The sequence below is a fragment of the Amblyraja radiata genome, chromosome 23, assembly GCF_010909765.2.
Source record: "Amblyraja radiata isolate CabotCenter1 chromosome 23, sAmbRad1.1.pri, whole genome shotgun sequence".
NCBI classification, from domain to species: domain Eukaryota; kingdom Metazoa; phylum Chordata; class Chondrichthyes; order Rajiformes; family Rajidae; genus Amblyraja; species Amblyraja radiata.
This window is the reverse complement of record NC_045978.1, coordinates 40308136-40330503: the sequence shown is the minus strand read 5'-3', so window position 1 is coordinate 40330503 and position 22368 is coordinate 40308136. Positions and strand designations below refer to the sequence as shown.

General features: G+C 46.0%; 1 protein-coding gene across 6 annotated transcripts in view; it reads left to right on the top strand.

Annotated features, from left to right (window-relative positions):
• Positions 1-17323, top strand: part of LOC116986506 (chromodomain-helicase-DNA-binding protein 6-like) — a 162372-nt gene extending 145049 nt beyond the window's left edge. For 3 of the 6 annotated variants that reach the window (XM_033042111.1, XM_033042112.1, XM_033042108.1), the window contains 7 exons: positions 774-928; positions 1384-1605; positions 4726-5169; positions 7537-7725; positions 8151-8291; positions 12042-12146; positions 12993-17323. In XM_033042111.1, coding sequence (XP_032898002.1) covers positions 774-928; positions 1384-1605; positions 4726-5169; positions 7537-7725; positions 8151-8291; positions 12042-12146; positions 12993-13874 — 2138 coding nt within the window. In that variant the 3' untranslated portion in view covers positions 13875-17323. The remainder of the gene's footprint in view (positions 1-773; positions 929-1383; positions 1606-4725; positions 5170-7536; positions 7726-8150; positions 8292-12041; positions 12147-12992) is intronic. The other 3 variants (XM_033042110.1, XM_033042114.1, XM_033042113.1) reach the window with 3 other exon arrangements.
• Positions 17324-22368: the final 5045 nt, after the last annotated feature.

Here is a 22368-nt window from a genome sequence, read left to right as displayed (position 1 = left end):
GCTTGATGGGCCAAATGGCCTCCTCCTGCACCTATCGTCTATGTTTCTAACCAGGTAGGTGTTAGAGGCAGAAGCTGCAATCATTCTAAAGGGAGTTTGGGAACAAAGGCATAAGTTTATGTCAAAGGTGCCGCATTAAAGCCTTTGAATGTTTCTGTGAATTAAGATACCACGTTCCCAAAGTAGCTCACCTTTTAATAAGAATAACCTGCGTTTATAAAGATCTGTAGCGTGGGAGAAACGCCCCTGGAATGTCACAAAAAGCTAAATGAACAAAACTGTGGTGTCTACGCACCATTGTGGAGTTCTGACACTTATCCATTTTACTGAATGTTACATCTGAGGTAAGGGCTATGATGGAGAAGTGGATTCCTTGGCCAGACGTGTCCCAACCTCAGAATACCCTTGTTATTATTGACCATGTTGACGTATTAAAGCAGGTCGATCCAGGGTTGTATAGGGCCCTGGTGGGACCATATCTTCTAGTGCGATGATTCTGGTACATGGGCAACAAGACAGGCAGAGTAATATCAAGTGCCCGTCTTTTATGGCAATGGAAATTGATCCAAGAACCCAGGGAGTGGGCTGTTTGTGTATTTTCCTGTCCAAATAAGTTCAACAGTTTACAGAAACCATATTTTTTGGAATTCAACTTTACGACTTGGCATTTGTGGATTTCAACTTTAAATGCCAGTTTCCAGAGCAGGATGCTGATTGTATGGTTCATTAAACAACTCCAGCTCTTGTTACAGTAAGAATGTTGTTTTTCTCAGTTATCCCGCTGAAGAGTTTTGATGAGGAGAGCAACACATCTGCCAGCCTGGTCCAAGATGAGATCCAGGACACCCTCCTGCAGGACATCCGCGAGCCAACCATCGCACAACTGCTGCAGGAGAAAACACTCTACTCGTCTGCTGAGTGGCCCAAGGTGAGTCGGAATAGAGTCACCAACTTCAACACCATTCCTGGTGGCCATCTCAGTGACACTCTTCAGACAGTAAAGCTGCTAAATAGAGGCCCCGTGCCCACACAGGTGAATGGAAACATCCTTGGCATTACTTAGAGAACAGGAATTCTTCCCTGTTTCCTGGACAATATTTGTATCCCATCCATTTTGTAAAAATATCTCAGCATCTTTCTCGTAGCTTTATACAAAATGGCTGCCTAATGCCACGGGTTGCAACTGATGTCAATTTTATGTAAATTGTTAGATGTTTGGGATGCCTAGAGGGTGTGAAAATCATGAGAGTAATACAAGCTATTCTTTACGTTTGTTCATTCTGTTTATAAATGTTCTGCTTTGATTAGAACCAAGTATTTCTCTAGACCTGGAGCTGGCAGATATGCATTGACGTTGCATTTTTCTTACTTTCATTCCGTCAGGATCGAGTTATCATAAACCGCATCGACAACATCTGCCACGCTGTGCTGAAAGGAAAATGGCCATCAGCACAACAGCAGAACCTGGAAGCTGCTGGTGTAATGTACTCCATGGCTGCCCCAGCAGACAGTCTGAACGTGAGGAGCTGCCTCAGTGTCCCTGTGCAGGCTGCACACACTCTCAGCTTTGCTGACGGCTCTGTCTCCTCCCATCAATTTTCAAAGGCAAGTGCTGCAGCTGTCTCCACCTTGGATTGCACCTGCAGAGTCTTCTGCTGCTGGTATAACCTGCTATTCCGATATTCTTGGATATAGCAGGGCCCAGAGGTAAGGTAAGGAGGGGTGTTGAGTGATAAGGTAGGAGTCAGGAGCTTTAGCTTCCCTTGGGATGCCCACGAGTCTGATGGATATAGTACCAGAAATATACTGTATAGAGTTGTATGTCACTGAAGGAGACCGTTCGACACCTGACCTAGCTCTTCAATTAGACCTACTGCCCTTCCACTTCACCAAAGCCATGGTTTAACCCTTTCAATTCTCTTCTGAAAGTTGCTCTGGAATCCTTTCAGGAGTACAGCTCTGATTTCCTGACGATATGCAGCCATGTTCAACCAGAAGTGCCGAGTGACTAATCCATCTTTGTCTGGAGATCCCATCGTTACTGAAATCAGTCTGCAGTAAATTCCATTCATTCCACATGGTCTCAAGAAATGGTTGTGAACACTGGATACTGTAAATACTGTCACACCCAACAACATAGAACATACAACAGCACAGGAACACAATATCTGTGTCGAACATGACCACAAGACTAACTCCTATATGCCGCTACATAATACCATTTCCCTGCATATCCATGTGCCTATCCAAAAGTCTCAAAGGACTACAACATCCAGACTGTGGTCCTGAAGACCTGAGCTCCAGACCTGACTGGTCTCCAGCTAAGCTGTCCCATTGTGTTGACAATGCAGGCATCGTGCTGACGATGTGCTCAGCAGTGTCCTGTAGAACAGTGGCAGTCGGTTATATCCTGTCCAGAACCTCCCGTCTCATTTCCATACCGGAAATTGGAGGAACAGCACCTCATATTCCACTTGGGGAGTCTGCATCCTGTGGGCATGAACATTGAATTCTCCCAATTTTGTTAGCCCTTGCTGTTTCCTCCCCTTCCTCAGCCCTCGGGCTGTCTCCTCCCATCCCCCAGCCCTCGGGCTCCTCCTCCTTTTTCCTTCCTTCACCCCGCCACCCCCTATCAGTCTGAAGAAGGGTTTCGGCCCGAAACGTTTCCTATTTCCTTCGCTCCATAGATGCTGCTGCACCCGCTGAGTTTCTCCAGCATTTTTGTGTACCTCCCGTCTCAATGATCAGTCATGGTGAAGGGTGATGACAGCGCCTTCCAGTGGCACTCACCAATACTGTTGACCAAAGCCCGCTTTGGGTTTTGCCTGCATCACATGGCTCCAGACTCCCACATCCTGGCAGTGCATTTCCTTTTTGGTGTTTGATAAGCCCCACCTCTCCTCATACAATGCTTTTCCTGTTTACATCCCTGCAGAATATTTTAGCATTTCCTTTTATGAATGCTACCAGTCTTTTCCCATTCTCTCTCACTGTGTCTGCTATTTCCTTTCTTGTTTCCCAGCTGAACTTTATGTAATCAGTGCGGTTCGCGTGTGTTAACAGTCTGGCCTCTGACGTTGCTTTTCTCTTTGCACTAAGTCTTTGTGGTCATCCAAGGAGCACTGATTTTACTTACCCTACCCACCTCCTGCATGGGTATGAACAGAGATGTGAGCAGAAACGTCTTTGCCCTGAATATTCCGGTACTCACTTACGCGCTTTCATTCTCTTTACCTCAGCTCAACATGTTTCCACCCAGTTAACAGTGACCCCTGCTCCAATTGACTGTTCTACATCCTCCTTCACAACGATATGAAAAGCTATGATCACTACTTCCTTACTATACGTGCTTCTCACAACCCGACTCGTCCCTGGGCAAGGCCAGCAATACTGCCTACCTTGTTGGACCAGGACCATACTTGTCAGTAACATTCTCGCAAGCACACTTCAGGATCTCCCGCCACTCTTTGCCCTAGTATCATTGCAATCCTAGCCTCCATTGCCACCGAGGTATGGACCTCTCACCAAACATCAGAAGAATAGTTTCCAGCCCCCATCTTGTGCTCTCTTGCCTTGAGTGAAACCCCGAGGGAATAGTGGGAGATGAATTAGAAACTTTAAAAAAAATAAAATTTATATTTAAGACATAAGAAACTGTAGATGCTGGGATCTTAAATAAAAAAAATAGCGCTGAAGGATATTCAGGCAGTGGGTCAGGCAGCATCTGTGGCGGGAAGTGGACAGGTGATATTTTGGGTCGGGACCCTTCTGTCTATCTTCTGTCAATGTCATTTGTCTATTTCCCCTCTACGGACGTTGCCTGAACCGCTGAGTTCCTCCAGCACTGCCTTTTGCTCATCATAAGGGAGGTAGCTGTCTCTGGTAGAGCTGGGTTTTAGTGTCCTTGCGATGGGGTGGTGAGCTGATGCCTTGAACCACTGCAGTCCTTGTGATGAAGGTACTTACATATGCTCCAAGAGCAAGTTCCAGGATTTAAATCCAGCAGCAATCGTGATACGTCTAAAAGGCAGAATGATGTGTGAGTTTCTGCTGCTCCCATTCATGTGTTATCTCTCTCCTGTGCAGTGGTTGGGGCAGCGGGTTTGGGCGGTGCTGTCAGAGTAGCCCCGAGCAATGTGCGGTGTGTTCTGTCGATGGCGCAAACTGTGACCATGGTCCATCTTTGCCAGGGTTTTGAAGGGGGGGGGGGGGGGAGAGAGTGAATGGTTACTTATTTACGACTAGGTACCTGGCAAGTGGACTGCTTGTCATGGATGGTCTCACATTTCTCTCATCCAGGCAAGTGGGCAATATTGCAGCACATGTTGACAGGAGATTTCAATGTGCTGGAAAGAGGGAGGTTTCTCTCACCACAGCGGCACCACCTGTTCCTACAGCCACAGTGTGTATGTGACTGGTCCTGTTAAGTTTCTACTTGTTGGTGCCCCACCTGGGCAGTGATAGCAGGGGACCAGGCAGTATCGCCAGGGGTAGGGAAAGGGTCTCAACCCGAAACGTTCCCATCTCCAGAGATGGTTCCTGTCCCTCTGAGTTATTCCTGCTTTTTGTGTGTATTGTAGGTGGTTGGCAGCTGCCTTGTTTGAGACAGCCAGTGTAATGTGGGCTCCATCTCTCATGGTTTGCACACAACTGCTGTAGGGTTTTGGCTCTTACTAAGATTGTCATAAATGTTGCTGACACCTTGAAATTCTACTTGGAAAGCAGGAGAGCCTACTTGCATTAACGTTCCCGAGGGATCAGAGGAGGAGAAGGCGGAAGTATGAGTTTGAGACAGATCGAGGTGCAAAGAGGAAGAGCCAGGAGGAGGCTGCCTCCATCCTCACTCATCCGCCTATCATTTTGAATGGATGGCAGGAGACTGCCATGGACCTTTCCAAGGCAGCGGAAGAGGTGCCTGGCTCTGTGCCAGTCATCATCAGTACGAGCACCTCCAGGCTGAGCTCGCTGGACCCCTCGGCTGCTTTCAGAGCAGATATGGCCGGGATCCTGCAGGCAGGCCTCGTCCATCCCGTCACAGGTCAGGTGATCAACGGCGCCTACAGAGGAGAAGACACCTCGCGCAGAAAGAGAGGACGGAGGAAGAACGTCGAAGGTGTTGATATCCTCTTCATGAAGGAGAAGAAACCAGAGATTTTGGTAGGTTTCAAGGTCAGTTTATTGTCACATGTACTAATTAAGGTACAGTGAAATTCGAATTACCATACAGCCATACTAAAAAATAAGCAACACGACACACAACTACATAAAAATTAACATAAACATCCACCACAGTGGATTCCCCACGTTCCCCACTGTGATGGAAGGCAATAAAGTCCAATCTCCTTCCTCTTTATTCTCTGGGGCAGTCGAACCATCCATAGCCGGCGGTCGAAGCTCCCGTCGGGGCGGTCGAAACTCCTGCGGCTTGGAATTCCCCGATGTCGGTCTCTATCATAGACCGCGGGCTCCGTGATGTTAAAGTCCAGCAGGCTCCCACGGTTGGAGCCCCAAAGACGACCCCCGTTAGGGATCACAAACTCCTTTATGGTGAGTCCCGCGATGGAGCTCCCGGTCGATCTCCAGCAAAGGCCGCCAACTCCACGATGTAAGGCCGCAGTGCGGACGGAGATATGATATGGAAAAAATCGCGTCTCCATCAGAGATTAGAAAAGGTTTCCACCAACTTCCCACCCCCCACATAAAGCAAGCTAAAGACCACAAAAAACATACATTTAACACATACAAAACAGACACAAAGATGGAAAGTACAGACAGACAGTTGGCTAGTCAGCCATTGCTGGCGCCACCTGCAGTTTGCTCCGTAAGGCTTAGCTGCAAGGACCATTGGTGCAGGCAGACGGCATCGTCTTGCCCTGGGCAGCACGCCATCACATCGAGCACTGTCTGGTCTGAGTCCCCTTTGCGGCATGAGTTAAGTTTAGTACAGAGATAGTGTGGAACAGGCCCTTCAGCCCACTGAATCCACACCGACCATTGATCACCCATACATTAGTTATATGTTATCCCACTTTCACATCCTACGCACTGGGAGTAATTTATAGAAGCCAATTTACCTACAAACCTGCACGTCTCTGGATTGTAGCAGGAACCCGGAGCACCCAGAGAAAACCCATGCAATCACAGGGAGGACATACAAACTGCACAGACAGTGCCAGTAGTCAGAATTGAACCCGGGTCTCTACCACTGTGAGGCAGCAGCTCTACAGCTGCACCACTGTGCCACCACTTTGTCTTGCATTAGATTTAGAAACTTGGAACCCCATGCAATAATTCAAAACAAACAATGCGTTGTGAATACATTTAAATTCATTTGTTCAGCCTTGTAACTTTCACCCTCTCCCCCGTACGCTTTACTCCTGCACACACTCTTCTTGCTTAAGGCACCCCTTGGTACGGTGCATCTTAGCACCCTGTGCTGTTGGGAGGTGCTGCTGTTTGCTGAGACATTCCCCATCTCGGAGACTAAGAGGTTTGTGTGAGAGTTTAGCTTGACTATTATCCTCGTTCTTTCTGTAAGATTAAATGCAAGAAAATTTAAGTCAGAAAGTTTTTATGTGGAAACTGCTCAATGAATAAAATTATATAAGTAAATGTATGTGCTTGGTCTGCAGCAAGAGCTTAAGCCATGTTTGGTGAAGTTGTGCACAAATGCAGTGTTTGAAATTGTATCCAGCAGTAAGACAACAGCTGTAGCAACAATTCTTTCTGAATGCCACATGGAGAAAGGGATCATAAGAGGTTTAGGGTTTAGAAACACAGCATGGAAACCAGCCCTTCGGCTCACCACGTCCACACTGATCACCCATTCACACTAGTTCTATGTTATCCCACTTTCTTGGGTAATTTACAGAGACTAATTAACCTACAGACCCGCACACCTTTGGAATGTGGGAAGGAATCCGGAGGAAACTCACGCGGTCACGGAGAACGTGCAAACACCACACCGACAGTACCCAAGCTTGAGATCAAAACTGGGTCTCCGGCGTTGTGAGGCAACGGGCTCTACCAGCTACGCCACGGTGCTATTGGTAGAGGATGTTTATGAAAACGTTATGCGTTTTCTCCCTCATGCAGCATAGAGGTTAAGAAATTCATAGACGAGAGAGATTCAAATAAAGTAGGGAGCAACTCATTCAGTAACATACAGCCCATACATTTACAATCATAGACTGGAGGTTTGGAGTGGAGATGAGTGATTTGATCAGGCACACTCCAATGCGATAACCTCTGAATATGTCAAGGCAAAAGAGGATATAGTCTTGGAAAGCAACTCGGAGAGAGGAAGATGGCGCTGAAATTCCAGTCAGCCTATCCGTGACAATGTAAAGATATGGCAGCTTAGGGCTGAGTGGCTGCCTCCTGGTCCTGATTTGGAGAATGAGAAATTGCAAGTTTCTGGAATGAAAGCTGGCTGTGGGACCGAGCACAAATGTTCTTTCAGAGAGCCCAATTGGCACAAGCCTGCAGGGCCGAATGGCTGCATGATTCTCATTAGTGGTTCTGTTTTTAATGAAGGAGAGCGGTCTGTCGAAGCAGCTTTTCTCTGGGGTAGCTCACTCCACCGACAACATGGCTGGCATGATGATGAAACTCCCTCAGGGCAAGCAGCAACTGGGAAACGAGGAGGAAGAGAAAAACAAGAGTCTGATTGAGTGGCTAAGGCAGCATCCCACCTACACCATGGATGTGTCCAACCTGGCTCCCGTGAGTACCTTGTCGTTGTCCCTTCAGGCTGTGCTGTCTCTGAGGAGCCCTGCGGCAACCTGCCAAGGCACTTCATGTGCCCGTGGTCCCCACCTTCTGGGTGAGCATCGTGTTTGCTGGGAGCCACACACGTGGTGATGTAGAGATGCAGCACTCGTCCTTTACTGACAAAGCTGTGTTTCCACAGTGAATTAGCATGCATCATCTTCATCACTGTGTCCAATAATATCCATTAGAGGTGCAGTTGTCTGCTGTTATTAGCCTGCACCACACGAGTAGCTGACTACATTGTCTTGTGGTGCAAGAGGACAGCAGTAACTGTGCAATGGTCATCATCTTAGGAGAGGCAGGAAAGATCTGAAAACTTCTTTTCTATCCTGTGCAACATAAGGCTTGACTATCTCATGGTTGTATTTCTGTGGCAGAATTGCACGGCTATTTTACACAGCCTTTCGGAGCGACCAAAACAAAGGAGGCATCGCTGCAAGGATCCTAGTAAACTGGACATCAACTCGTTGACTGGGGAGGAAAGGGTGCCTGTCGTGCATAAGGGAAGTGGAAGGAAGGTAAGATTACGTGGCAGGGCTCAGTCTAAAATTGAGGTCCTCATTGGGATAGGCATTGGAGCCTGAACACCTAGTCATAGAGTGACACAGTGTGGAAACAGGCCCTTCAGTCAACCTCATCCATGCTAACCCTAAGTATCTGCGCTGGGACCTCTGCTGTTTGTCAGATATATAAATGACCTAGACGTAAATGTACAGAGGAGGTTTACCAGAATACTGCCTGGATTAGAGGGTTTCAGCTGCAGGGGATGTGTGAAGAGACCTGGATTGAAGAGTCAGAGGTTGAGGGGAGACTTGATAGAAGTATATAAAATGATGAGAGGCATAGATAGGATCGACAGTCTTTTTCCCAGGGAGGAAATGTCCAATACCAGAGGGGATGTCTATAATGTGAGAGGGGGAAAGTTTGTTGGAGATGCGCGGGGCAAGTGTTTTACACAGATGATGGTGGCGGTCTGGAACGCATTGCCTGGGGAGGTGGTGGAGACAGATACAAGGCTTTTTGAGAATATGGATCATGTACAGGCAGACGAGATCGGTTCATCCTGGTAAATCTCTTCTGCACCCTTTCTATTGCCAGCACATACTGTACTTTGTGTAGTGTGTCAACTATAATACACAATGCTCTAAGCACAGTCTAGCCAATGTTTTGTTCAACTGCAACATGATGTCCCACCTCTTATACTCAATGCCTCCATCTATGAAGCCTTCTTAACTACCTCATCCACTTATGAGACAATTTCAGGAAGTTAAGGACTTGCACCCCGAGATCTCTCTACAATAATGTTCCTAAAGTCCCTGCCATTTACTCTAGACCTCCTCCTTAGACCTCCCATTGAACCTCACACTTGTCTGGATGGCCATCCTAATCTGCTATCTGAATTTCATAATTCTGTCTATATTATATCATATAACTATTCAAAACTCTCTTTGTGTGTTTGTTTCTTTGTTTGTTTTCATATCTCCTCCAAAACCCGACGCGGTAACGGAGAAATGTTTACATATTCCGGTAGAGATTTACCTCATGAATTCAAAAATCTCCTCAACTGAAAATGTGGTTAATTATTTCCCGAGTTTTTAACTAAAATTGTTTTAAAATATAACTGCTGCACGACGCCACAATGCCTTTGATCTTCGCGACCAGCTGTGCAGACTTTCAATGCGCAGCCAGTTACGTGGGTTGAAGCCCGTCAACACGTGATCAAGTCGTCCAGCGCTGGGCTTCTTGAAGTTCAACAACATGGCGGCGGCTGTCGTTATTGCAGAAAGAACGAGCAAGTTCTGCAGATCCCGAGGTCACCGGAGGTCACCGGCTTGCTTTAGAATCCTCTCCATCTCCCCCGCACGATCGTAGAACATGGTGGCGGTGGCCGTTATCGTCACGCGGGGTAGCGAGATGAGAAGGTGGCCCTGGCGGCCATTACTCCCTCTGGGAGAGGCCGTCTATGGAGACCTGAGATTCCTCCGTTGATCGCAGGAACATGGGGAATCGTGAAGCCTTTACTTCGCTGGTGATCCCGATCTCAACTGTTCGCAGTCGACCTCGCCTGCTCGCCGAGTTCAAGTCCGCCCACTCCCTCTCTCTCCCCCTTCCTCCCCCTCTCCCTACTCCTCTCCCCCCTCTCCCTCCTCTTCTACCCCCTCCTCCCCCCTTCCTCTACCCCCTTCTTCTCCCTCCTCTCCCCCTACCCCTCTCCCCTTCCCTCCCCACTCTTCCCCCTCTCTCCCCCCTCTCCCCCTCCCTCACCCACTCCTTCCCCAACCTCTCTCTCTACCCCTCTCCCCCTCCCTCCCCATTCTTCTCTCTCCCTCCTCCCCTCCATCCCCCCCTCCTCCTCCCTCCCACCTCTCTCCCCCCCTTCCCCTACCCCTCTCTCTTCCTTTCCCCCCTCCCCATCCCCCTCTCTCTCGCTTCCTCCCCCTCCCCCCTCTCTTCCCCCTCCCCCCTCTCTCCCCATCCCCCCTCTCTCCTCCCCCTCTCCATCTCCCCCCCTCCTCTCCCCGCCTCTCTAACCCCTGTCCCCCCTTCTCCATCCCATCTCCCCCCTCCCCCTCTCCTCACCCCTCTCCCCGCCTCTCCAACCCCTGTCCCCCCCTCTCCATCCCTTCTCCCTCCACCCTCCGTCTCTCCCCTCACATCCCACCCCCCCTCTCCCTCTCCCTCTCTCTCTTTCTCTGCCCCACTCTCTCTGCCCCTCGAGATAGGGCGGGAATGGGATAAAAGGAGCCAATGAATAATATTAATATAATATCAAGGGGGTTGGTTACTGTGTGTGTGTGAGATGCCGCAGCCTCCCCCCCCCCCCCCCCCCCCCCCGCGTTGACTGGACGGAACCCTCTACCCCTCTCCCCTCCCCATCCACCCCCCTCTTCCCCCTCACCACTCTCTCCCCCTCTTCTCTCTCCCCTCCCCCTCCGGTATCTCCCACCCTCTGCCCCCCTCCCCACTACCATCCTCCACCCCCCCTCTCCCCTCCTCCACCCCCCCTCCTCTCCTCCAACTCCCCTCCTCCAACCCCCTCTCCCTTCCCCTCCCTTTCTTTCTCCCCCTCCTCTCTAACCCCTCCTCTCTCCCCCTCCTATCTCCCCTCTTTCCTCCCTCTCCTCCCCCCCCCCCCGCTCCTCCCTCCCCCCCCTTCACCCTCATGCGCACCAAGGAATAGAGTCCCAACCTACTCAACCTCTCCCTATAGCTCACACCCTCTAGTCCTGGCAACATCCTTGTAAATTTTCTCTCAACCATTTCCAGCTTGACAGTATCTTTCCTAGAACATGGTGCCCAGAACTGAACACAATATTCTAAATGCTGTCTCACCAACGTCTTCTACAACTACAACATGGCCTCCCAACTTCTATACTCTTCCCCCTATACTCAGGGGGAGAGAGAGGAGGGGGTTAGAGAAGGGCTCAACTCGACCTTCAAAGAAGCATGCACCTGCACTCCTAGATCCCTCCGTTCTACATCACTTCCCAGAGGCCTACCTTTCACTGTGTAAGTCCTGCCCTTGTTAGACCTTCCAAAATGCAATACCTGACAAACTATCAAAATCCCCCTTCCCCAGTTTAGGGCTCTATCTTGTGGGCCAGCTTTATCTCTTTCGCTGATGTCTTGAAGCTTATTGAACCATGGGCACGATGTCTGAAAGTTTCCGCGACAGACACTTCACTTCAGCTAGACAAGAATGTCCTCACCTCTACATCCCAGTCTGTAATGGTTCTCGAGGGACATGGCCTCTGGCAAGCGAACAGGTCTGGGCAAAGGTGGCACTAGCTGTTCGATTCAGCACAAACAAAAACCGTAGGAGAGCGCACGTTTTTTGAAGAATATGATTTATTTCAACTATTATTTCTATTATCTGCCAAGCTTTGTCCTGCCCCTTCTCTCTTCCAACTTTCTTTCCTCCACATACAATTATTCTGAAGAAGGGTCTCGACCCGAAACGTTGCTATCCACGTTCTCCAGAAATGCTGCCTGATCTGTTGAGTTTCCCCAGCACTTTTATTTATACACTCGCACCCACAATTCCTTGTTTTTACTTTCTTCAAAACGTACAAGGTGGGGGAGTCAGGGCTAGGTGAGGTGGGGAGTCCAGGCTAGGGGAGGTAGGAGAGTCACAATGAGGGATGGTGGTTGTGGAAAGGGGGTGGTCATGGTATGAGGGAATGGAGGCCACGGTGGATGGGGTCAGTGTGGTAGAGAATTGTGCACCTACACAAATGTCCATGAGGATGTGTCTGTGTGTTTCGCAGCTGGGGGGCGCGATGGCACCGTTGCTGAAGGAGCTGGCAACATGGCTGGACGCAAACCCAGAGTACGCCGTCGCACCCGAGTGGGCGGAAATCGTGAAACACTCGGTAAGTCACTCAGGCGTGTGTGTGCGCTCGCTGGAGGGGGTGGGAAGATGAGACACTTCTCCTGACTTTGTTTGCAGCTTGGTTGTGAATCTTGTAAATTTGCCAAATGTTGTACAGAAGCATTAGGATTGGGGGACAGGCACAGACAAAACATGGTGGGAGATGCTGTTACGTTGCTCCGCTGTTCGATAGCATTGGCTTTGATCTTTCACCTGCACTAACCCCAGATCACTGAAGGACTGCACTCTCAGACTGAAATCCTTCCTGAATAAAACACCAACATGCTACTGCCGTCCTCGTTTCTGTTGAGTCTATAGGTTGACTTTCAGTGATTTGTGTTCAAGGTCTCCCTGAACACCAACACCATTCAAACTCTCAATTAAATGGCACTCTGGCTTACTCATTATTCCTAGTGGATGACACTTCTCCACATTGTTTTTTTTCAATGTTCCCCTTTCCCATACATGGTGTCACTCTCTCTCCAATCGTAGCCTCCTTGCGCTCTTTTCACACCAAACACTAATACGAGTAGCCTGGAAATATTTACACAATCCTCTCGTTGGCTGAATTCCCAACTCCACCGTGTTAGGTTGATTGCTTCAAGTTGGTTTGATGTTTGATGTTAAAGGCCCAGGAATGTGGAGATAGGAGAGGAGTGACTGTATCCTACAGCTACATGCAGAATCTTTGTATAGCCCCCATGCCATGATATTATAAACAATACATAAAGTATATAAATCAGGAGTGTCCCTTCTGGTTTACTACTGGTGAGCTTTGAGGTACATCTCTGCCCAGAGTCTTGAGGTGCTGCCACATTCATCTATTACTTTTTGCTTTGGTCTTCAGGGCTTTCTACCGGAGAACAAGTTTGGCCGCATCTTGACTGAGCCCGTGGTGAAAGAGACGGGTGCCAGGAAGCGGGGAAGGAGACCGCGGAGTGAGATGGTCAAACCTGGCGTCATTATGGGTGACACCACCTCGGCAATGGGACCAATGTTCATGAACGGGCTCATCGCTGGGATGGATCTCGTGAGCCTTCAGAACCTGAGAAACATTCATAACCTTCAGCTGGCCGGGCTGATGGGATTCCCAGCGGGATTTGCTGCTATCCCCTCGGGAGAGGATGGCAAGAACAGCCTGAACATGTTGCCTATGATGCTCCCTGGGATGGCTGGGATGTCGCACGTGTTTGGCGTAGGGGGATTGTTGAACAGCCCATCGATGATGTCAAATACCAGCACTTCATGTACGTCTACGTTGACGACAAGTGTTTCCTCTAAAGCAAATAAAGGCAGCGAACAGCACAGCGGTGCTGCCGAGTCAAGGAAACACGAGGATGGATCTTTGTCAGGGGAGAAACCAGGTCCGAGTTCATCTTTCCCTGACTGTGGAGAAGCCAGAGTCACCACCAGCAACGTGTTACCCATCAACCCATTCCTGCTGCACAGTATGCCTGCTGGATTAATATACCCTTCCATGTTCCTTCCGCACGGTGTTGGCATGGCAATGCCTGGCTTTGTACACTCTGAGGGAGACACCACTGGAAGCCCAAAGAAGAAGAGGAAGAAAGCCAAGGACGAGGCTGCAACTGAGGGAACTGAACCCTGCCCACAGCTCATAAACGTTGAGGAGAGCATGAGAAATTCAACAGACTTCACTGCCGTACAGGACAGTTCTGTGCAGGAAACTCAGAAAAACTCTGTAGATGGTACCCAGAATGCCGAGTAGAATTTCTATTTACTTTTAGGTCAACTTTAGATTTTCTTGATTTAAAATTTTAAACCATGTTTATGACCCCTTCCTGCCTCGAACTGTTCTCTTCTCCACACCTCCTACACCCCCCCCACCACCACCAATCCTCCTCTCCACTCACACTGTGTGGGGTTAGGAATCTAAAGCAGTTGTGTTGAAATACACTCTGAGGTTGCTTTAATGGTCAATTTTAATTGGTGACCGCATTCTCCATAGCACAAACTATGCTTTGATTGTTGCTTCAGAGATTATGGGGGACAAGTAACGGGGATGGGAGGAGAGAGAGTAGGAAGGCAAAAATGTCCTGATTTTTCACCACATAGATATCACTCAAGGGAGGTCATCAACAGTTACTTGATGCCTCTTGCTCTAAGCTCTAGTTTTGTCAGTATTTCACCTTGCTTTTTTTGTAATACACTGGTCTCAGGAGAGGAGGGAGGAATCTGCCAGTTGAACTCTCCCTGGCTGGTGAGAATGAAAGAGTTCTATGTGCTTGTCCTGCCTTTCCACAGTACCAGTGGCCTGTTGGTTAGTCTGTTCTCTAATTGTGCTGTGGCTTTGTGCTGCAGTTCAAGAAACTCTTTCTAGGAGTTGCATACACCTTACAATAGCTGTTCCACTCTCTCTTCTGTTAGTACTGATTGGAGCATTTGATGTTGGGAGAAAGGATGAGGAGAATAAAGATCACTACCGTGACCCTTCTTCAGAACGAATCCCCTTGAAAAGTTTGCAAATTAGACTTTTAAAAGATACCTTATCCGCAACGATTTTACAGCAAAGCATGTACAGAATTATTCTTTCTCTGAATTAAGGAACCAGTTAAAAAACTCAGTGACAAACGGAGGGGAGTTGTGTTGCATTCTCAGCATGGCGCACACACAAACCAAGATCTGGTGAGAGTGAGCTTGTAGCCCTGTATGACACACAGATCAGCTGGTTATGTTAAGCCAAGCAGATGTAAATACTGGTGCTAATCTATAAAGGTACATTGATGCCGTAAAACTCCAAATATAGATTAGTTGCTTTTAGTAAATACAGGGATGCCGGAAGTACGCAGTAGGTTGGATGGCAGCTATGGAGAAAAAGTAAAATAGTTACTGTTTCAGATCTGTGGCTCTCATGAGTTCTCTAGAAAAGTCATTACCCTGAAACAGGAACTCTTCTCTCCCCATAGTTGCTGCCTGATCTGCTGAGTGTTTGCTGCATTTGCTGGTTTGGTCTCTGATTTAATCTGCAGTGTTTTGCGTTTCCAGTAGTTGCTAGTGACTATTTCTCGCTAAACTTGCTGAGGAACTGACAAGGTATTTTCCCGATATCACGCCTTGCTTTTGTCTGTTGTCGGCAGCCAGAATCCGTATCAGTTCTGTCTGCTCATCTTGTCCGTGTGTCAGCAGGCTGGTGCTCAGTAACCAGACCTGCCAAAGGTCCCATCTCCCTTCCCTGTCACACACCTCCACCCTCTGCACCAAATCTTCTCAGACGATGTGACACATTTTGGTAGTATTGCCAGCACCTATAGTGAGGTGTTGGGACACTGGTTTCCCTGTAGCAAGAAGATTCTGAATCGTACTGTAGCAGTTTTGTGTAATTATAAAATTAAATACACAGTGGGTGCGTGAATGGAAGATGAGGTTTTCTGTTACTGTATGACACTTGTTTTTTGTATTTTAGTTATTTTATGAGGGGTGGGAAGGGAGCCAAATTATAATCAAGTATTTCTGCCTTTTTTTTGCCTTTAGTTTAGTTAGTAAATTGTTGTTATTGATTTTTAAACAAAAAACTTTTAAAAGGATCACTGAAGACCAATTTGCTTGATGACTCTTTCTGAATCTAATCCATTACAAGTTGGTCTCTTGTTTCAGAGTGGGTGGCAATGTATAACCCTCGTAACTTGCTGGAACACTGGGAAGATGGCCTGGGTTAGTATTATTTGTTAAAATGCCCCTGTTCTCTGCTCCACAACCTCCCACCTTCCAACATGTAGCTCAGAAGATGGCGGAATGCAAGCAGTGTAATTATGGCTAATGAACAGAAAGGAATATCCTATAAAGAAGTGATATCACGGTGGCAGCGTGCATTGAAAGAGTCTCTCACTCCAGCCCCTTCCCCTTGACCCAGGCTTTGCTGCTTTGACCATACCAGCAGGTGGACACTGGCTTCAGTGCAGCCGGGCACAGTCCCCTGTGCAGGTCCCATGACAGCTCGGAGATTACGTTTTTTGTTGATGGTTTATTTCCAAAGTGAATATCAAGTTTTGAAGTATTCAACGTTTACTGTCCACTGAAGTTTTTTTTTTTAAAGCAAAAGTTGTTTTTCACTTTCTTTACTGTTACAACCTTGCATAACTTATGGTTTTGTGCCGAGGTCCAAATGTTGAGTCATATATTTCGTTACTACATTATTTATTCATCTGTTGAATGTCTGTTTTTTTTATTGTAATTATTCTGAATCACTAACTATGAAATTCTGTCCTGTTTTTTTTTTAACCTTGAAATGCAAGCAAATAGTCTTTGATGTTTGCACAGTGTATTCAGCAGTTTGAAAACTTTAGATAATTTCCAAAATCTTTCATTGGAGATGCTTTCCAAAGATGCACTGTGTTTATTGAGGCGGTGTCCCATCTGTTTGTCTGCACTTGGCCTTTATGATACACATCACTTTGTGGAGAAAAGTACAGTGCATCTGGTCTTGTATTATGCAAAGTTGCTCTCTGTTTGTGATATAAAGCAGCAATGAACCCGTACATTTTCCTGGAAATTCTACAAACAATAATGGTGGATGTAGATCTGATTGTTATATAGCCTACAAATGATGCTGCTTTGTTAAAATTTGACAGCTAGGTTGCGGGGGGGGGGAAGAATTAAAGATGTCAAAAGTGGGTTGACGTAAACAATATTTTACCACTCCACCCAGCAGCTTTGTTGCATCTTGTTGCAGTTGCCCATCCCATCTGTTGCTTATTGAATTAGTAGCTGAACCTGCTTAATTTTACATCATGTTTATACAAGTGTAGAGAGCAAGCAATCTGCATCGAGCAAAGGGAAGCCTATTTCACACAGATGGCTGTGAAGGGAGGCAAACACGGCTTGAATTAGTTGACCTTTTAAGATATTTTTGAAGTCACTTGAGACATAATTTGTGTATTATGGTACCAGGAGATGAAGGACTAAACTCAGTGTCACTCAGATCCTGGTTTGATGCTGAAACCTTCAGTGGTACATTATTGTCACGTGTACCTAAGTACAGTGAATATCTTTTTTGCAGCGGCTCAGTGCCTTCCTACTGTGCAGGAAGAGCAAAGTTCAGGTTAGGCTCTACTTGTCATTCACGCCTTCAAGGGGTTGATGAAAGGGACTCTGGTGGAGTCCTGGATGCAGACAGCTTCCTTCATTCCAGATTAATTTAAATAAAAGCTTTAAAAATGACCAGGGAACCAGTGTCTTTCAATGGAGGAGTTAAAAGAGCCTTTGTGAGATGGCATTGCACTGAGCCCTGGCAAGCACATTGTAACAGTACTCATTGATGGCTAAAATAATAAATTAGCACCAAATGTCAGTGTTTACACTGGAGTAGGTGGCAGTGTAGACCCACAGAGCATCTGTTGACCATTGCTGGACCGGAATACAGCACCTCTCCGTGAACGTGCTGCAGAACTGACTCCTACCACACAACCTACAGGCTCCTCTTTCCCTCTCTAGCCTCTGACAATGCTATCCTATCAGCATGATTTCCAAACAAAATATTTTGAAGAGAGGACCTTGAAGTTGACCATCAGTTTTGCAATGCGTTTGCTTCTTTCTTCCTCTTTCTTGGCCTCCACTCAGACTCATCCCCTAGTAAAGTCAGGACACAATCAGAATAGGACACAAACTCCGGAGGACATGGACAGGAAAAGTTTTGGGTTGGGATCCTTCTTCAGATGGATTGTGGCAGAGGGAGAAAGCTGGAAGAGGGGTTGGGGCGGGACAGAGTCTGGCAAGTGATGGGTGGATACAGGTGAGAGGGGCTTTTAAGTTCCAACTTTCTCCCCCTCTACCACAATGAGTCTGAAGAAGGGTCCCGACCCGAAATGTGGACTGCTCATGTTCTCCAGAGATGCCGCCTGACCCGCTGAGTTACTCCAGCACTTGGTGTATTTTTCTATGTAAACCAGCACCTGTTGTTACTTGTGTCCACACAAACAGAAGAGACCATTCTAGCCTCAAACCAGTTCTGCAATTTACTTACATCAGGGGTTGGCAACCTACGGCCCCCGGGCCGAATGCGGCCTGTAACCCGAAATCATCCGGCCCGCAGGCGGATTTTTTTTTCACGTGATCACATGGAGCGCTGAGCGCGGCCGAGCGCCGAGCTGTGGCTGTACTGCATCCTGGGCAAAGCCGTGATTTGATGCCTGCAATCCGGGGCGGGATGGGGCTGGATCCATGTTTACACGTGATATATGTGGCCCGCCATCCGCTCACAGACATGCGTCCCAGCCCCTATGCAGAACAAGGTTGCCGACCCGACTTAGATGGTTTCATCCACTCTACTTACCAGACTTTGCTGATGAATTCTATCATCAAGTGATAAACCAGCACATCTGTGGTTCCCTAATTTGTGCTTTTGTTAAATAATGGAGTAACATTTGCAATTTTCCAGTTAAAAAGCACAATTCTTGCAGCTTTGGAAAATTACGGCGGTGGGTTAGTCTTGAGTCGGGAAAGACAGACCTCAATAGACTTTACTTTCAACGTCCAATGAAAATTCCATATAGCAGACTAGAAAACCAATTATCAAGAATTGTTAGATGTGGTTGCTGGTTACTGAAGCAAGATGCAACACTTCTTGTGGTGAACTTTCGCCCTTATGGACCTCCCAAGCATCAAAAAAATCTAAATTTTTAATTAATTGGGCTACCATTGCGTGCAAAAAATGGTGCAAATCCACTCTTAATCATTCAGTCTAACTGAGGGAGATATTGTTCAAATTGGTTTTGAGCATAGTCTATATGGCTTGAGCAGACCAATAAATGGGAGTTGTCATTTTATAACATGATAGCTTTTATTGTGCAGTGCCCTGCGCAGACTTCCATTTCCTGTTACAAGACTTAACACTAAAAACTTAGCAAAGAGGAAAAAAGTGAAAGCTTTGAAAACCATTCCTGTTTGCAGATAAGCCCTATAGTTATTTATGTAATAATGTGTTTTTTTAAATAAAAAAATGAATTTTGCTAATTGATGCAGACATGCGCACTACAGGGAGCCACTTTGTCAAGACTGGTCAGGATGGATCCTTTTACTTGAACACAGCAAAGTAATGTCACAAAATTAATATTGTGGGATTCAGTTCCTGTCTAAGGAGCACATTTCGAGTGTTGTGGGAAAATAACCTCAGTTCATCATTTTGTTTTTGCTCTCCATGGTAAATTGACCAAATGCTGATTGAACCAACAATTAGGTACCAGTGAAGGAATTGTGAGGATGCGACGTGTCAATTAGCAGAACCAGACCAGGGTGAATAATTTGCAGTGGTTTAAAGTTGTGTTTGGAACAAGTTACATTTCTACTGCAAGGCAAGCTGTATATTATGAGAACATTAGCACAAATTGAGAATGGGAAGAATGGGCTACATATCACAAGGCCAGACCTTTTGTAAATATAAATATACTTGACATTCTTTATTTAAAATGCAGAGGGACTCTTTAGAGAATTATAGCAATAAATTAGAGAACTGTTATGTGTTGTATAAAGAATTTGTGAAGTATATTTCTGTTCCTCTGTTCATTTCAGCAGGCTTTGTTTTGTAATGAGGCCACTAGAATAATGAGTAAAAATAAAAAAATTAAAAATACTTTAGAACTGCTTAGACACAATGACAGTGGAAAGTGAAACTAGACTGTGTAGTTTCTTCTATTTATCCTTTTAATTTGAGTTTTACTTTTTTATAGGTATTCCTTTTGTGTAATTTATATATAGGTGTACAGACTATATGCTGATCACTGGTTCCAAGCAGTTTCCCTTTAAGAACTGTTTTTAGTTTTGATGTACCAATTTTGTTTGGATCAGATGGCGGCACTGAAAGATAAGCCCTCTTGTAGACCGACCCACTTAAATCAATGATTTTAAATGTTTCAGTGTTCATGAAAGGTATGTGTGTTCTTGTTACCTTGTGCTACCTAGACCCAGAAATAGCTGGAAGAGCCAGAGTTAATTTCTAACTGCACCTTGTGGTTTGCTTATTGGTTTTGAGGAGGGGTGGAAAATGAGTCAGACTTTTCATGTGAAGCTGGAATATAAATCTTCAACCCTTTTGCAAGCATTGCATGGCACTGGAGAACACATCACTGCAGCAATTACCTGAATGTTGCCTTTTTCCAAATGCACCTGTTTCACAACCCCTCCACACTGCGGTTGGTCTGCGTATTTATACTCAGACCTGAGCTGATGTTCCATAAACCAAAGGCTAGCAGTGACAGTGGAGCTCCTCGCACAACGTCACCCCTCCCACACTTTGGTTTCCAACAAAATGGCTTCTCTTCTCTATTTACCACCCTGCCCCAAAAATTGAGTTTGGACCTCGAGGTGTGAAAAGGGCATCACCTCCTGTAGGTTTTTTTTAATCAGTCAAGCATTTCCAGTAACCTGGCTTTAGGTATAAACTGTTCAGTGATGATTCAAGCACTGTGTTTATTCACTTTTGTTTCCACTGTTGTTTCCATTGTGTTGGAAACAGAATAAAATTTAACTATCAATAAAAGAAAAGATAAATGGAAGTTGATAACTTTTATATTTTAGATGTCTTAATTTCTGGTTAGTATATGCTGTTTGTGATGTACAGCTGTTCGAAAGACCATATTGTTGCGATCTTCGAAACGTGTGCCTCCATTGTCTGATGGATTATCGTCAGATCCACTAAACTCTGCTTACGCGCCCAGAGGTGGTCAGCTGAAGCTGCCTGTATTAAATAAAGAAATGTACTGCCTGTTCTCCCAAATCAATAATTTAGATATCTGGAGATTAACAGGGGATAAGTGACCAGACTTTTGCTTATCCTGCCAATTTATCTCTGGTTGTCATGGTTGGTCAGGGTCCATGAACAAGTGTGTGGCCAGGATTGTTCTGGCATGACAGCTGTATGGCATAGGAAGGGGAATCAAATAGCACATTGCCATGACAGTTGTCAGACAAATTCTGCCTAATTTAGCTTTACACTCTTGTGATAGGATGATTTCCAAATCCTACCAAGCATGAGAGATTGTTTTGCCGTCCTGCAACCCCTCCCCAATGGACCTAGTCCATCAGTTGGAGCTGGCTTCCAAATGTAGGAGCATCTCGGCATTGGGTGTGAAGTGTGTGTAATGCAAGGTTCCTGTTGCAATCAAGGCTTCTTCCAATTGTGTTTGCCCATGTCTCCACAAATAGCATCATGGCTCGGGATTCTCTCTGCTCTTCAGTCTTTTACCAGTTTCCTGTTCTTAAGATTAAGCCTTAGAAGACATTGTTTTCAAATTTAGTTGCAATACTACGCTAAGTACTGAATACCTCATTTATTTTGTAACAGTATCCCCAGTTCTACTGATATGATTGCTCTTGTATCCTAATCCTGTACCTGACTTGTTGAAAGCCTCAATAAAATGTTAACATCCTGGTATAGAGCAGTGTTGGTGTTAGCTCATGTGAGAGTTTCCATCCTGTTTTCTCCATACATGAATACCTGAAGACCAATTTTTAGGGGTGGTACACAAAAATGCTGGAGAAACTCAGCGGGTGCATCTATTTTTAGGGGTGTTTGTGTTTGAGATTGACTAATTTTATTGTCACACATATTAGGCACTGTTTGTGATCAGTCTCTCCAGCAGTAGCCCTTAACATGAAATGGCCAAGTTTTCTACTTGGTGGTACTGACTGACTGTTCTTTTGTTCACTACTTGAAAATAACGAATGACTTTGGGAGACTAATTACCCTGAATATAATGATTATAGTTTTAACATAAACAGTGGGAATTTTTGTCTCTGGCAAGGCATCTGCAGACAGCTGCCTAGCTTGGAATATATCTGCTTGAAATAGAATATTCCTGAACATTACTCTGCCCTGTCAATTTTTTAAAATTGTAACATACTAATTTGCACAAAAAATGCCATTATGATCTCGACCCTAGGTTACTGCCTCTGATGGCTAATTAACTTTTGGCATCATAATCCATGTACATGCTCTAACATGTGATCGGTATTAAATGGTGTAAGGACAGTATTTTAAATAATACTGCTCTTTAATTGCATTTGGATATGAATATGCCATTTAACCCTGAGTCCATTCTGCTGTTGTCAGATCATGGGATTACACCATTGTACATTTGTTCCATCTCCATTGATATCATTGGCTAATAAAAACCCCATCATTTCCATCTCTCAGATTTGAATTGATCTATCAATGACCATCGACGGATTTTTACTTTAATATGTTAAAACTTTCACTGAGTTTGCATTTT